Source organism: Dermacentor silvarum, chromosome 3, assembly GCF_013339745.2.
Source record: "Dermacentor silvarum isolate Dsil-2018 chromosome 3, BIME_Dsil_1.4, whole genome shotgun sequence".
Lineage (NCBI taxonomy): Eukaryota > Metazoa > Arthropoda > Arachnida > Ixodida > Ixodidae > Dermacentor > Dermacentor silvarum.
Window position 1 is genome coordinate 227,045,827 of NC_051156.1, and position 17,459 is coordinate 227,063,285.

A 17,459-nucleotide genomic window follows, 5' to 3' on the forward strand; every position below is an offset into this window, starting at 1 on the left:
CTCTACACCTTACAAAGAGTACGTGTCTCGACACTACAGGAAGAGGAGACTCTTGGAAAAGTAGACGCGTTCTCACGGCCGCTCGACAGACCAGCTGGCCCATTCCAGGAACAGAGGCGTCAGTTCAAGTCAGGTGCGAAGCCACCTGTCCACGAGTGTCCCCTCCTTTATGTGGGGGAGTGAACAGTGTGTGCCCGAGGGCACTTCTCCGAATGTGGTCGGGCAACGAAGGCGCCGGGGGATTATGCGCACCCTCGCCCTCTACGCAGACCATCGGTGACTTTCGACGCTCCGATTGGAGGATGGTGGGACCGCAGCTTGGACAGAGGGGTTTAAAGGGCTCTCCCATCTGCAGAGTGCTCTCCGATCTGCCGAGTGCTCTCCCATCTGCCGAGTGTTCTCCCATCTGCAGAGTGCTCTCCCATCTGCCGAGTGCTCTCCCATCTGCTGAGTGCTCTCCGATCTGCCGAGAGTGCTCTCCCATCGGCCCTGAGATGTAGCCAGTGTTTCGATGTAATATGCTCCGACCCAGTCAAGCTAGACTGATGAGACGTACCGTCTCGTTCTCATATTCGTGATGTAAATAGTGTAAATAAACCCTGTACTCTTCGTTCTCAAGGAGAACATGTTCCTGCCTTCAAGTCCGTCCTCAACCCCAACAACTGGTAGCAGCGGCTGCGTAGGCAAGACCCGCAGTTTGACATCGAACTCGGATAGGCCACGACACTCCCAGCTCCAATAACAGCCATACTTTAAGTAATGCAACAACAGGCGTTTCATTGAATCGCGCACCAAGACGTTCAGGTCTTTATAGGATTACAAAGAATGTCAGCGCTAATGACTTCATGCTGACAGACCCAACGACAGGGCGCCGTCGTGGGATAGCCCATGCTGACCAGCTGACAACGTATTATGAACCCCGACTAGACATGCCCGCGATGGGTTCACATTCTGCGGGGGGGGGGAGACATGTAAGGACTGTGTGGCGGAGACAACCACTGCAAGGCCAAGAGATGGCGCCGCCGGACAGAGTGACATCATCATCACCGATACAGAGCCGAGAGAGGGCGCCACTGGACGCAGCGACAACGTGATAACGGATACAGAGTGGTGGGGAGGCCGAGGCGAAACAATAAAGGGTTGTATTTGTTCGAGATGCGGTGTGCACGCTTCCTTCCTGATAACGTTTAGACTATGGTGCTGTTGTGTACCACTCTGCCGCACCGTGCACTTCCTGGTCTTCTCGGGAAGAAGTCCGTACTCCGGGGGCTGGTTTCGTAGCCTGAGGCTAGCTCGATGGTCCGAGACAACGTTCGTACTGTCTTCGGGGTTCGGCTTGGATCACGGCTTTTGGGGGCGTCTGGTGCATGAACACAAAAGCACCTCCACCAGATGTCACGTAGTAGTGACGGGTGAAGAAAACAGTTGTAAAACTGTGTATGACGAAACTGATTCTTTATTGGGCAAACCTGTGCCCACAAAAGCAAGCTACACTCCAAGCGCAACGATAGCGGCAAAACGCGTCGGCTTTTATACATGAGTCATCGAAGGTTCCAGAGTAATCCCTGGTGCCCGCGTGTCTTCCAGAATGTACTACACAATTTGCGTCGCTCCTATACAATCAGATTACATAAGCTTCGGTGATCACAGACGACGGATAGAAGCATCGATAACGTTCGAGAAACTTCTGATACATGCAGGCACGTTGTGTGCCTAGCGATAACGTTTAACATTTGGTAGCCGGCGAAAAGCGGTCACCGGTGAAAGATAAACATGTGCACGTGTCAATATTATGGTGCTATTTCAGAAAAGCCAGCTGGCTTCTATTTTCGTGATTTCGCTTACCTAGAAAAATTTTCCGGTTCTTACAGCTTTGAGTAAACGGGTTTTACTGTATGTTTGCTAATTGGCTTAAAACCCACAAAAGAATTTCACTGAGAAATAAGATTGAATATAGTAAATGTGTTAAAGTATGGCAAAGCATAATTAGCTACAATAGTCATGTTGCATAAACTGAAAATGCGCACATATATAAGATGTGCAAATTTTTATGCCGTGCACTTGTTTATGTCAACACTATCTGTTTATCAATACCCTTCAAAAACAGTTCAGTGCTTTACAAGATGAAATGTACCAATAGAGTTGTGTAAACAGTCATTTCATCTTAGCAACAAAATTAATAAAGATGTGTTGCTAAAAATCAGTGTTACCATTTTTTATTTTTTTTTGCTTGCGCATGAACAACGATAGGAGTGTGCTAGATGTGTGATATAATCTGCCCTTCTTGACATACCCCACCACCTGCAGAAAATGTGTAAAAGAGGCACATCGGCTCTTGTGTCGTGTAACATTTAATTTCTTTGGATAACCTTCTTTTTGTTTATTTGCATAGGTGACTGGCATTGAGGGCACATATCGAATGACCTGTGCAAAGGTGATGAAGGTGCTGCGTGGGAACAAAGACAGTCTCATGGCTGTCCTTGAAGCCTTTGTCTACGACCCTCTGCTCAACTGGAGGTTGATGGATGGTGAGTGCGCATGCGCATAAGGAATGGGCTTCTTCTTTCTGGGGTTTTACATGCCAAAACCAGTTCTGATTATGAGCCACGCTGTAGTGGAGGCTCCGGAATAATTTTGACCGCCTGGGGTTCTTTAACGTGCACTACAATGCAAGCGCATGGGCGTTTTGGCATTTTGCCTCCATCGAAATGTGGCATGTGTGTGCATTAAACATGCTTCACAAGAATAGACAGTTGGGCTGGTTGGTTCATGATCAGTAACTTGCACTGTATGAACATCTGTGTATCTCTTTGTTCTGTTGTTGTGCATTACAAGTTATTAGGCCCAAGAAGTCTGAGTGGCGCCCTCTCGCATGTAACGTCAGCCGGGGGACTCCACCAGCTGCATCGCCATTAGTGTGTACATGTGAATTTATGGCATGGATATCTTGTGAAGACTGCTCCATGGTTGTGGTACTCTGACAACCGCTTATTGTGAAAAATTCGAAAGTGATTATTGAGGAGGGTGCATCATCGATTCAATGCAATCAGAGAGTCCCAATAACATGAAATCGACCAAACTCACAGTGTAGCACTGTCAACATTTCAATGTGTACCACCGACACCCCATCCTCAGGTTTTTGGTAGGAGTGTGTGAATAATTAAATATCACCAAATTGATTCGAATAGAGGACATTGAAATAATTCGATTCGTGAATCGAATACTATTCAATTTTTTTTAATATTCAATATGTTCGGTTAAAGACCCACACAGTGCTTCATGTCATGTGCACTGCGAAAACCCTCACACAAGCGAGTGCCTCACTTCATTGTTTTCGATACAAAAGGAGCGCCATGCGCTCCACAATTGACACAGGCCGCCCCGACTGGTGCAAACTTTGTCGCTGCGAGTTCTTCTGCCCTACTGCATGCGCTCAAAATTAATCCGGAGTCCCCCACTGCTGCGTGCCTCGTAATCCGATCATGGGTTTGGCACATAATACTGCATAATTTGCATAATACTGCAGAACCTATCAAAAAAGGGGTCAGGCAAGAAGACACAATCTCTCCAATGCTATTCACTGCATGCTTAGAAGAAGTATTCAAGCTCTTAGACTGGGAAGGCTTAGAATTGTGTATCAATGGTGATTATCTCAGCAACCTTCGGTTTGCAGATGACATTGTCCTATTCAGCAACAATGGGGATGAATTACAACAAATGATTGAGGACCTTAACTGAGAAAGTGTGAGAGTGGGGTTGAAGATTAATATGCAGAAGACAAAGATAATGTTCAATAGCCTGGCAAGGAAACAAGAATTCAGGATCGCCAGTCAGCCTCTAGAGTCTGTAAAGGAGTACGTTTATCTAGGTCAATTACTCACAGGGGACCCTGATCATGAGAAGGAAATTTACAGAAGAATAAAATTGGGTTGGAGTGCATACGGCAGGCATTGCCAAAGATTTACACACAGAAAAGGAAACTGAGTCCTAAGATACATCCATGTTCTTTTCTTTTTCAGCACAACCAGAAGTGAAACACTCTAAAAAGATTTACATACATAAAAAGAAACTGAGTCCTAAGATGCATCCATGTTTTTTTCTTTTTCAGCACAACCAGAAGTGAAACACTCTAAAAAGATTTACATACAGAAAAAGAAACTGAGTCCGAAGATGCATCCATGTTCTTTTCTTTTTCAGCACAACCAAAAGTGAAACACTCTAAAACAAGAGGTGGTTCTGCCCCCTGCAGCCATGATCAAGGAGGTAATTTGAGATGTGCTCAAGCTAGTTTACAGTGTGTGATGTTCTCATGCCCTGTATATGTATATGAGTCTTTCTTATTTTACTTTAGGCATGTGGGAGGGTTCTTTTTTTGAATTAGTTAAATGCCTGGCTCCAACAAAGCACTATTTGTAAACTACAGTTTGCTCCTATTAACTTTGCATCAATGGGGAATGCAAAATTGACTAGGACTGTCCTATGTTTAAACTTGAGCATTAGCTAGGGGACTCCTATTTAAATACATGGGAATGGAGAAGTAATTTTTCTCAGCAACCACTACACCAATTTCGATTATTTCATATTTAGGACTTCTATATTTTTGAAGAGTTCCTTAAAATTGTTAAAGTTCAAAAACTCAGATATAAAGTTTACAACTCGAACTTGGCAGTGAAAAATGATGTCACAATTCTGCGAACTGGACCTAATAATATATCTAAAGAAGGTCAAAATTGGTGTGTTGTGCGCAGCTCAGAAATATGCCACTAATTTGCAAGCGGCACTTTTGCAAAGTACTCGTGAACATTGTAATAATTTCACGTCAGCTTTAAATTCATATATCAAATTTGTCCGCATTAGATGCTCTAAAGGATGCAGTGTACAGAACTGCGGTATCTCGTTTTGGTGCAAAGTTACAAATTTTTAAGCTTTGTTATTCAGTTTTTTGTTGAACTTGCCAATTTCTGCAAATTAAAAAAATATATATTTCAGGCCCTAAATTAAAATATTGCTTACTAAAGTCAAATGAAGCACAATTTCATTAAAGTCAGTTGAATGATTGTCTGACGAAAGCATTTCCGCATTTTGCATTTATATTACAATAGTGAAATCGGAGTTGGAACTAAGCTAGAGCTTTGTTTACCTTGCATGAGGCACGTTTTTAAAGCTTTGAATATGCACATGCAAAAGTCCCTAGGTTATAAAGGAGGCCATGAGAAGAGAAGGGGTAAGTGCCTAGTGGTAGTAGTATATATCACATTTGACTTTCCTGCTGAAAATATTGCCACATTACAACGCATATTTGCACCAGCAAAAGGAGTGGTCTCAAACATAAGTATTGTCATTTAGTATACTTTGCACCATACACATGTTGAAAGCCAGCGCTTTGTGTTTCGTAAGAGCCCAAGATATGCCCCGAAAGCTGCTGACATGTCAGGGAAAGAGTATGGCTGCTCATTTTTAGTGCAATAAGCTAAACCCATATTTGGCTAGGTTTATGTATGCGAGCACTGCTGCCTTAGTGCGTTGACGTGTAGTTGCATGGTATTGTTTAAATTTTGTTGGATTTTTTTTTTTCTTATTTGAGAAAAAGATCACACAAGACCAAGGTTGCTCTAAACACTGTTATTGGTCCTTTTATTGATATCCTCCACAACTTATTAATGCGATAGCGTTAAGGGCCCCGTGTTGCAAAAATCTGGTGTCGGAGCCGATCGTCGTTCGACGAAAAATCATTCCGTACCACAGCCACGCAGGCCCTCCGTAGATACTAAATACTTCTTTTGCCACTAAAGTTGCTCGCACTTTGTCTTACATTCTTTACAAACTTATTCCTCCGCATTTTGAGAATGACCGCCCACAAAGAAATGTCGTGAAACAAAACACCGACAGAGCATTCCTTTTATGTTAAATCTTCTCAGACGGAAATATTAAAAGTGCAAAACAATAACAGAAGATCGTCTCATACAAGAGGCAGCATTTCTACCAGAAAGCGCGCCTTCGTGCATAGCGTTCACCACCAGCGTTTCCCGGTAAACATTACCGTTACATAAGCTGCAGTTGCCGGGAAGTGGGAAAAGCAGTAAAGGATTTTTTAATGCTATCTCTTTCTACTCTTAAATGTGAAGTTAGCTAATTAAACTTCATAATTATTTCTGCAAACTTAACAAAATACTCCCTACTAACATGAACAGTGCCTATCAATATAGAGCGGTTGGCATTTGTTCCTGCCCTTCTAATATTTTAAAATTCTAGGCGATGTTTAGTTGGGACAGCTGGTGCGTGCTATGCATGTAGTAAACTCCAGAATATCGCATTGGGCAGTCAGCTCATCTAGAATGATTGAAGGTAAAGTGAGGGCTGATTGTAAATCCCATTTTTCTGTTCATTGAGAATTTGCTGTGCTAGTTACTAGCTGCTGACGTGACGAGACATGGACTGGTTTTGCCACCTGTTGGCGACTGGAGAGCTGCAGTGCCAGAAGGATTACTTCGTGGTCGAGAGAAGGGGTTCTGGATGAGAAAAAGAAATGTTGGCGCTGTCTTCTGCAGCCTTTGAAGGAGTGCGGCTTAGCGCCAAGGTGGTTGATTGGAAAATGCTGGTTTATCTCGCTGTCTCTCTCTATTTTTTTCTTCTTTTTTTAATTCTCATAACATGATTGCTTTTTAACTTAATATTCAATTTAATGCATAAAGAGTTAGCAGATGAGATGGTATTTCGAAATCAATCGCCTTGTTGACAGAGCAATGCTCCCAGCACCACTGCTGTCCACACTTCACCAACAGGCAGGCAACACTAGTCCATACTTCCACTGTCTCAACAGCTTCTCCGATGGTGAGGGGTGCAGATGAAGGCAACTTGCATTTTTAAATCCGTAAGCATTTCTATCCCTGCCCAACGAGAAAACTCTTATGGGTCTCTTATGGGTCTTAGTTGATAATGGTCCAACGCGGATGGATAAGGTGCTAAACAGCGATAAAGGCTTATAATGGTCGGAGCAATTCTGATAAGGTTAATAAGCACCAATAAGGGTTGATAAGGATCGTATCAAGTCTGATAAGGTGGATAAGGACCGATAGGTGTTGATAAGGATCCGATCATGTCCAGTGAGGTTGATAAGGATCAAGTCGATTGCGATAAAGTCGATTGCGATAAGGTTGATACAGACTAATAAGGGTTGATAAGGCTCGGATCGAGTTCGATAAGGTTGATAACAACCAATAAGAGTTGATAAGGGTCAGATCTAGTTAAGTAAGGTTGATAATGATCGATAAGGGCTGATAAAGATTTATACTGGTCGGATCAGGTTTCGTAATATTGATAATGACACCAGGCTACGTGGAGATGACCAAGTGGCACATTGCTTTTGCATACTTAGACAACTCCCAGAGGAGTTCCTGCATTAATTTTTTTCTTCCTTGACAAACCAGACGTAAAACTGAAAATACCAAGTGATACACAACGATCCACACCATAAAATGCAGCAGTAAGTGCACAATGTTTAAAGTTTTCAAAATTCAAGCAGTCGCCATATACATCTGTCGGTGTGGGTTTCGTATTTTCCACAAAATTCCACACTTCCTGTGGAATTTACTTTGCCACTTTGTGGTAACAATGCTTATGTTTTGTTTCAGATATCCTAGAAGCAGTGGACATTGGCTCCCAGCCAACTGCAAAGAAGGCAGTTGATGCCATTTCTGGAATTGGTGGTAAGGATCAAAGCGGACCTGTAAATGTTGTCAAAACGTGGCAGAGATTCCTAAGAAACCTGTGGCATTAACAAGCTAGCACATAAAGGCAACTTTCGGTGAAATCAGTGTAAAAGTTTTGGCCATATGCTGGAAAGTAGTTTTTGTTCAAAGGTGCTGCTCAGTTAAAGGGGCCTTGAAGCACTTTTCTAACTAATAGTGTGGCCTCACAATTAAAAGTCGCCACCCTACGAATTTCCTGCCGCAAAAATATTTCAAACCCTTCAAGTATAGCCCATCAAACCCTTCAAGAGTTAAACGTAGTCATCGCATCAATGAGTGGCTCTCTCTCTCTTTCCATCTCCACTAGCACGCTGGAAGCTGCACAGGGAAGGGGGCAAGGCTCCGCCCTAATGTTGAGCGTTTGACTTGCGAAAGGGCTTGTCGCACACCCCGTGGCGGCCGCGGCATCTACCGTATAAATTGGAATATAGGTCGATCCGGAATATCGACCCTTTTCGCGGAGATACTGCTCCGCATAACACGCGTGTTAAGTGGAGCAGCATCACGACACCCCACGAATCGAACTGCAGCCAACACACTTTTATTGAGCAACATTAAAACAGCTCATCAGTTTTTGCTGAACTTTGTTTTTGTTTTCAAAATCTGTGAACAAGTTCTTTTGCAAGATAACAAGTTCCTTGGAGGTCACAGCACCACAAGGCCAAGAATTCCAAAACGTAGGAACACCGTAGAGCAGCATGACTCGTTCGCCGCCGGGGCGCACGGCAATTTAAATCGGTCCAGGACCGATTCCTCCCTCAGCACGAAAAACCTCCTTCGCTGCAGCTTTTGTGGAGCCCATTTTTACGCCGCCGGCACGGAGCGTGCGTTTTTCCGCTAGTGTCGCCGGCCCTTAACACATTGTTGAAATGTAATTTAATTTGGTACACTTGAATATAAAGCTACAAGTTTCAGAAATACCAGTTTGAAGTCGTATCATCCAATTTCAGATGAAAACACGATCGTATCAGCCACATGAAAATAAATTGCTCCTATGGGGCGTTCGAAAAAAAAAAAAAAAGTATTATCCCGAAAAACGTATTAGGCAAAATCATATCAACAAGGTTCCATTGTACGGTACTCTAGCAGCATGCCACTGACATCTCGGAGGCCACGCAGCTATGTGCAGCTGTCGTGTGTAGATGGCCGGTGCAAATATTAATGCCTTTTCAGTCTTTTGAGATCGCAGACATATATATTTTTCATTTATTTACCTCAAAATTAGCAATAATAGTATTACTGAGAATGTTCTCGTGATCACAAATCAGATAGATCTGGCACTGATGCTAAACAGTTGGGTTTGTGAGCATGTTTCTTTGCAAATTGGGGTAATAGCCAAAACTTGTTACACAATCAACTGCTTTGCTTCCACTTGTCAAGTACGTACGTTCTTTATTTTGGGACATCCTCGGCGCACGCACACACACGCAGTCTGTGTTCCGTTCAGCTGCACTGCATGCGGCTTGCTCCGCCGATTACTTCACTCACTCAGTTCGTTCATTGTCGCACGCTCCCAGCATGCCGACCACGCACACATGCCTTCCATCTTCCGTCTCCCCATCAACCTACAGTTGTCTACCGTCGCGTGCCTGCAACTCTACACAGTTGCCTACCATCTCGTGCCTGCGACTCTACGCCGCCTGGCATCAGCCCGTACCCTCACAGATCCCCCTCCCCCCCTTTTATTCTGTGAAGAGGGTTTCCAAGGCGCATGATAAAGGCTCAGCTGGTCTGCATTAGTGAGGCCTTTCTGTTTCCCTGTAGCCGGGTCTCTGAGTTTGTAGGTAATGCGTCCAATGTATGCAGTCACTCTAAATGGCCCTGTGCGTCGAGGGGCAAACTTGGCTGTCAATCCAATGGCTGCCTTACTTAGTGGGTGTGTGTCCCGGAGCACCAAGTATCCAACCTGGAAGGTAGCTGGAGTTCGTTTTATGTTGTAATACTTTGCCTGGCTGGCTCTTGCCAATGTTTGTTGGTCCTGTGCAAAGGCCCAGGCATCTCGAAAGTACACACCCAGTTCAGCTGCTAGGGCATGAGACGCAGAAGGGGGCACCTCGGTGCCAGCTCCCTGATTCTGATGGATCCACGTGTTCTGTAGCTCCCGCCAATAGCACAAGAATGCAGGCGTAAAGCCAGTAACTACACTTTTAGACGTGCGCATTGCAAACGCCAATTCGGGCAGCCTTTTGTCCCAGTCCCTGTGGGAAGTGCAGTAGCCCACCAGGCATTGTTTAACCGTTGCGTTATGGCGTTCCACAGTCTGTCCTGCTGGTCTGTATGGGACTGTGTGGCTCTCCTTGATTCCCCAATGCTGGAGAATGCCTTTCCACAGTTTGCTTATGAATGGCTTGCCATTGTCGTTAGAGATGGAGCTAGGCACACCATGCTGGCAAAAAACATTGATCATTTTATCGATGATTAATTTGGAGGTAGGCGCACATATTGGGAAAAGCTCCACAAATTTTGTGAACTTGTGGAGCACCACCAGGATGTCCTTGTGGCACCAAGGGGTGGTGGGCAGTGGCCCAATAAGGTGCACACTTAGCTGCTGCATTTGGTGGGTGGCCCATGAACTGTCCATCAGTCCTTTTGGTTTTTGCCGGTGAGGTTTGAAAGCCTGGCACTGCTGGCAGCTGTGAATGTAACAGGAGATATCGGAGCGGATAACAAGCCATGTGAACCGGCTCTTCACACGTTTCAGTTTTAAGAAAGCCGAAATGCCCACTTAGGGGGTGGTCATGTTCCATTTTCAGTACCATGTCTCATAAGTGTTGGAGAAGCCAGGCGACCTTACGTTCACCGACTGTGTACATAAGGATACCATTGTTCGATGTTTTGCTATCATCAGCTAGGTCCTGTGCCTTCTTGGACTCTTTAGCGTCACCAGGTAGCAGGCCAGACTAAGTATTGCAGCAGCTGCAGCAGCAATGGATTCTTGCATTGTTCCAACTGGAACTTTGCAGTGTCGGTAAGGGGGGACACATCAGTCACGTCAACAGGGGCTGCTAGTTCAAAACAAATGGTTTGTTGTGGCCCCTTGCACTTCATTTGGAAACAAGTCCTCTGCTAAACAAGGCTGAGCAGATTCGGCAGTAGGGATGGGGCACCTGCTTGGTGCATCCACTGGGATGTTGGCCTGTCCTTTACGACGCTTTATGGTACACTTGAACCCTTGTAATCTCAACACCTGACGTCGCACTCTGCACGATGTCTGCTCAGTTGTAAACATCCAAGCCAATGATTCATGATCACAATGCACCTCAAATGACGTGAATTCTGCATACGGTCGGAATTTATAGACAGCCCACACCACAGCGGGGCATTCCCATTCTTGGACAGTATAGTTCTTTTCAGCAGCACTGAGGGTCCTGCTTATAAATAACACAGGACTCAGTTCACCTTCGACTTCCTGCAACAACACTGCCAATATGTCAGTGCCACTGGCATCTGTTTCAATCACAAAGGGCCTGTTCAGGTGAGGCAATACCACAGCCACCTCTCTTGCCAGCGTTAGCCTCAGAGTCTCGAATGCTGTCTGTTGCTCGGCACCCCAAACTCAATGAGCTCCTTTCTTGAGGGGAGCTGTCAGGGGTCTGGCTTTGTCAGAAAACCAGGGGATAAAATTTCTGTAGTATCCTACAAGGCCCAAAAACATTTGGAGCTCTTTGACTGTTTTAGGGCATGGAAACTCTGCAACTGCTCGCACCTTGTCTGGGTCAGGTTGACATTTGCCTGGAGAGATTACATGTCCAAGAAACAGCATGTAACTTTGCTGGGATTGATTGTCAGACCTGCAGAGCGAATTCTTCACAGTACCTCATTGATATGTTGTAGGTGGTCCTCAAAAGTCTGAATAAATGAGCACATCGTCAGGAAGTGTCAAGCAGTAGTTGTGTTTTATGCCTTCTAACACTTTTTCCATGAGAGACTGAAATGTTGCCGGCCCACCTGCTACCCCGAATGGCATTCGCTTAAATTGAAACACTCCTCTGTGGCACAGGAATGCAGTCTTCGGTACATCTTCGAGAGCAACCGGCACTTGAAAGAAGCCCTGAGCAAGGTCGAGGCTCGTGAACCACCGAGCGCGGCGGAGCTGAGCTAGTACCCAGTCTGTGCGGGGCATGGGGTATACTAGCACAGTTGTGCTTGCATTTAAGGGTCTGAGGTCGACTGCAAGGCGATATCCTCCAGTTTCCTTCCTTACTAATACAGGGGCACTGGCCCAGGAACTGGAGCAGGGCTCAGCGAGGCCTTAGTCAAGCACATCTTGGATACACTCATTAAGAATTTCTCTCTTTTGGGTGTTAACTGGGCGCAGCTTGCATCTAAGTGGTGGGTGGCTGCCTGTATCTATTTTGTGAACCACCAGGGACGTGTAACTTGGCAGAGTGGTAAAAATATGGTTATGGTCTGCAAGGATGTTAAGTTTCTGTTTCTGCTCCTCCCGAAGGTTCTCTAGACTACACTCGCCACTCTCAGTGGTATTGTGGCATACATCTTGCACATCTACAAAAAGTGCGTGTAGGGAGCTGGCCACATTTTCATCAGGCTCTTGACCTTGCTTATCGCATTGCAACGCTGTCTTACAAACTGACAGGGTGCTGTGTCCAGCATCCGATGCACATGGCAGCTTCGGTGCCTTTTTAAATTTGACGAGCCCATATGGGTCAGAGTGCAGTGACCATCGCACTTGGCCGCTGCGATGGCACGGCTACCTATTAAGCTCACGCTTGCCCCAGTGTCCATGAGTGCATAAAGTACACTGTTACCAATCAACAGTTCAAACAATGGTTCTTTATTTCCGGCTGTTGCGAGCATTTGCAGGGCCATCACGTAGCCGTCTGCCGGAGAAGCGGCTTTGGTCGTCCATTTCCCGGGCAATCTGCTTGTAGGTGTCCCGGTGAATTGCTGTGAAAACAGCAGGGTTGGCTGCGTGGTCTAGCAGTAGCGCATTGACGTGCAATGTGGCCAAAACCGCCACACCGCCGACACGTGATACTGCAGTTCGGTGGCTCGAATCGCAGGATACCCTGCGTCGCTTGAAACCCGAAGTTCTGAGGCGCTCTCCCGAGTTGTGTGGGGTCTCACATGTGCTCTTGGGACAAAGGAACGACATCACAGTAGTGCAAACAATCACAAGGGCATTTATTGCGCCTTTAATACACCAATGCACACTAGCCGAATTACAACCAATAGAACATTCGCATGGGCGCGCAACAAATCAAGGAAGTCCGACTCATCGCGACCCGACAGCGAGCGAATATGTTCGCCCTATGCAGTGACACCATCACCTAGTCGTTCACGTGTACGGTCACGTGAACGGTGGCGCGTTCGAATGATCCGTGTTCGTCCATACCGGTGTCCTGCTCTTAGCCTCGCGTGATGGTGCCGCGAAGCGGGCCGGCGCACGCGCGAAGCGTTCGTGCATGTTGGTCGCCGATCCCAAGCCAAAGAGGAAGAGCCTTCGACCTTTTTCTCCCAAGTCACCCCGCCGTTCGGTGGCGTTAGCATCGCGACGCTCGCGCCATCTCTCGCAATGCGCCGCAACCACTACGACCACCGCCGGCGTTAGACGCGAGCTATGCGGGGAAAACAACATCGGGGGACGTTCGCGAGTCGTGCATTCTCACAGTTTTTGCGGTGCTGAAGTGTAGTTGCCCTGTGTGTCTGGCGCGCGAGCAATCGGCACAGGTAAGGGGTTCCACTCTGGGGCTCCAGCGTGAAGCGTCGTTGACCGTAAGCACTCTGAAGCCGAAACTGCCACAGGCTGCAGCTGTCACTCTCGTTGCTGTGCCGGGAGGGTTTGATTGGGCATTGCAGTGGTGTGCGGAGATGAATCGACGAAGGCCAAATCAGCTGCTGCTTGTGCAATACGGTGGTGGTGGCGCGTAGCGCAGGCAATGCCAAGTGCGTTCCATGATAGGGCCAGCCGCCTTCACCATTTCTTGCAGGTTTGCAAAGCTCATGCTGGCTGTTAGGTATTAGAATGTTGAATGCATTTCCTTCGCACGCGTTCCACCTTTTCGGCATCTGAAACAGGCTCTGCTATACGGTCATAGTATTCGGCAATGACGCGAGTGAACTGCTTGAGGTTTTCTGGCGGATGCTGAGTGTGCTGATCTAGCTCTGCTTATAGTCAACTTGTAGTCAACGCTGGTAAACTCCACCGTAAATTCGGACTCGAAAGACTGTCAGTCGGGGTGCCCACCTGAGAAGCGCCACCATTGTTTGGCTGACCCTTCCAACGCTGCTGGAAGCACCTGAAAACGGCAGTCAAGGGGGATCCCCTCTATATTGCAGTACTCTGAGTACTTCTCCAGAAAGTCTTGCGGCGAGTGTCGGTCCTGGTAGCCACTGAATTTGAGTAGTGGGACGGGCGCACCTTTGATGTTGAACGCTGGCCCCGTGCCGATTGTCTCGTCGGGCCTAACCATGTCATTGAGCGGTGTGGTGCGCAGAATTTGAGCTATATCAGCCGCGAGTCTGTCCTTTTCCATTGTGGTCCCGGAGGTCGAAGCCAACAATCCTTGGACGATTAAAGAAGGCAGGAGAGGCTGCGCAACGAGCTGGGTGGCACTAGGCGAATCTTGGTCCTCCATGTTGGGTCTGGTCGGACGAGCCCCCACTTATCGAGTACATTCTCTATTTCGGGAAATCCTCGGCACATGCACACACACGCAGTCTGCGTTCCGTCCAGCCACACTGCACACGGCTTGCTTCGCCGATTACTTCACTCACTCAGTTCGTTGTCGCGTGATCCCCGCATGCCGACCGCGCACACACGCCTTCCATGTTCTCTCTGCTTGCCACACATGGTTGCCTGTGGTCCCGTGCCTTCAACTCTACACAGTTGCCTACCGTCTCGTGCCTGCGACTCTAGGCCGCCTGGCGTCCGCCCAGTACCCTCACACACTAACAGTTTGTTTGTCACTATTTTAACCTCACTACTTTTAATACTTGTTTGCATTACTAGGAATGTTCAAGCAGTGAACCTTTCTAGTCCAATTGAATATCAATATTAAACTTGCACTCGGCCGCGCAACGCTTGAAACAGCGAAGCTGGGCGATCGTAACCCAGCATTTTCCGGAAGTGCACGCGAACTGTTCATCGTATTACTCATGATGATGATAATTTATTTTCATGCGTCTCGGACTTACGGCCGTCACTGCGCATTGCATAGCGCAGCTTGTAACACCAACACTGCGTTCCAGGAGACCCGCTCCGTGAATGCGTCTCTATCTCTCTCTCTCGCTCTCATAGCCCACAAAACCTCTTTACCTCGCACAGCACAAGCGCACGAACACGCCAGCTGTAGGCGAAGATGACGGCGCTCGAACGCAATCATATGGTTCGCATAAATGCACGTTCTGCACGGGTGGCTGTATAGCCTAGTGGTTACGACGCTCGCTTTGGGACCGGGGGTACGCGGGCTCGAATCCCGCCTCGCCAAGAAAGTTAATTTTATTTTCTTTCTTGGTAGTTTCTTGATACGCACCACAAATTACGGCTGGCTTAAACAGCTTCGCTGTTAAAGGAAACTGGCCTGAAACATTGACTCGAATCCCCAAATATCTGTCAGAGTTGCAGAAAAAGGTAATATGGCAGCTATACAGGAAGCATAGCTTGCTTTTCTCATTCAATATATGGATTGCGACTGCTGTCTGTACTAGTCAACAGCTTATGAATGAGAAACTTGCAAAACGCAATTTTACATCTTGTGGCATTGTATGACAATGACAGAAATTCATTGAATGAAATATCAGTGACTATGTGCTGATGTACAAATTTAAAATGTCTGTTGGTGTGATTCAGAGGTGGAACTAGGTATACTACTATAAATGGCATGTATAAGCTAAATGTTGTGACTGTGATGGGGTCTACCTAAGAAACAAGGCCTAGTTTTTCATAGAGATATTTTTACAGAAAGTTTAAAAATGGAGCATAAATAGACGAGTGCAAGATATTGATGAAGCCATTTGCTGCTGCACATGCTTGCTCAGCATTCCATGCTTGTGTGCGGAATCGTGCAGGACAATTGTGAGTTTGCATAACAGAGGACAATTGAAGAACTCTGCATAGCTGCCACTTGCATTGACTCTATGCCTCTAATTGTCATAACTACAGTACTGCAGTAGAGAACTGTGCATGTTGGTGCACAGTTATGTGGGAAATGCCACTGGAACAAAAATGTACACAAGGTTGAGAAGTAAATGATATTGTTACTATTCAGCTTTAACATATATTCAAAAATATATTTGTTTATTGAATATAATCAAATAAAGAACATTATACACAATTTGTATTCGAATATTCAAATATTAAAACACCTTTGATCGTACTTTGCAGCAGCAAATAATGCAGCCTTTACCCTCACTGTTCGTTTGATTTACCAGATGGTGAAGCTGGCCAGCCAGAAGCGCTGAACAAGAAGGCTTTGGCCATCATCAACAGGGTGCGAGATAAGCTCACAGGTATGCACAGTGTTTTGTCCACGCCTTTCTTTTGGGTTCATTAACCAGAACATTTCTGCTGCGGCTAATGCTAGGCGACATTAATTGGCACAAAAATATTCTGTAAGTTATATGCGAGGTGTACTTAAAATCAGTTTGAGCAGGCAGGCAGTCAAGTGACACATGGCAGTGGAGACCCATGCGATGGCTATGAACATCAGCAGGAAGCGTCACCTCAACCCGGATACCTGAGGAAAGCAGGAGTGCTCTTATTAGGCAACCATAGCACAAATGTGGACGAAATCTGTTGTGCTTACAACAATAGGCTGCAAAGCTTTTCTTTTTTGATTGAAGAAGTTGCAAAATTAAAAGTTTTTGAAATGTCTTGTTTACATCTCTGCACCTTGCAACAATTATAGATACTCGTATAGGCCCTTTTTGTGGAGCAGTTTTCTCTAGAGGATACGAGATGGCGCTTTCAGCAGCACACCGCATGTTGTCTCATGCAAAAGCGCACGAATGCGATATCATTACTGCTTTCTACCCTGCTTCGGTGCGATCAGCTGTCATAAATGCAACTGGAGGATCGCTAGCGCACTTCCCTCCATTCATGCTGCAAAATGTGGAAGACGTAGGCTGTAGCTAGCCGCAAAAATGCTGACTGGCATATTAAGGAATGGAATGAATCTGTGTGATCAAGTTCATGGACTGCTGCCTGTTTTGCCAGCCCTACGCCATGCACGGCTTTCCTTGAGGATAAAAAAATTCCACTCATCCGCCAGTGTTGTACTGCTAACCTCCAAAGAAAATTCCTCAACCCCGGAATACAGTATAGACCACTTATAACGTAACCGCTTATAGTGCAGGACCGGATATAGTGCAGTCTTTTCAGACTCCCGTTAATTTTCCCATAGCACTCCATGTATACACGTATCGCTTATAGTGCAGTTGCGGGAAACGAAATACCGGTTACAGTGCGGCTGCCTGGGAGTACGGAAGTCAGCTGAGACGGTGAACGCTCCCCCTCAAACGGGCGCCCCAAGGAGTGCTCGAGGAAGAAAGAGACGAAGTGGAGAAAAAGGCCACGTGGTGCGAACGAACAGCCAGTGAGGCTGAAACCAGAATCTTGAGTACGAGTCGTGAAATATCACGGCGCGCATAGCGAGCGAGGGCCACGAAACTGCCAACGCCGGCCAACGGTCGCTTCACAATAACGGCAGTGAACGAAACTTCAGGGAGCGGGCGGCACCGGCATAGCAC

The 17,459-nt window shown here is 46.4% G+C and overlaps 2 protein-coding genes across 2 annotated transcripts in view; one reads left to right on the forward strand and one right to left on the reverse strand.

The window, feature by feature from the left end:
• The window catches only part of LOC119446831 (septin-1), a 610,438-nt gene that overhangs the window by 390,252 nt on the left and 202,727 nt on the right, over positions 1-17,459 (reverse strand). The window lies entirely within an intron of this gene.
• Positions 1-17,459, forward strand: part of LOC119446821 (serine/threonine-protein kinase mTOR) — a 246,829-nt gene that overhangs the window by 221,746 nt on the left and 7,624 nt on the right. Inside the window, exons 50-53 of the mRNA XM_049664437.1 lie at positions 2,393-2,528; positions 4,198-4,263; positions 7,632-7,706; positions 16,143-16,220. Coding sequence (XP_049520394.1) covers positions 2,393-2,528; positions 4,198-4,263; positions 7,632-7,706; positions 16,143-16,220 — 355 coding nt within the window. The remainder of the gene's footprint in view (positions 1-2,392; positions 2,529-4,197; positions 4,264-7,631; positions 7,707-16,142; positions 16,221-17,459) is intronic.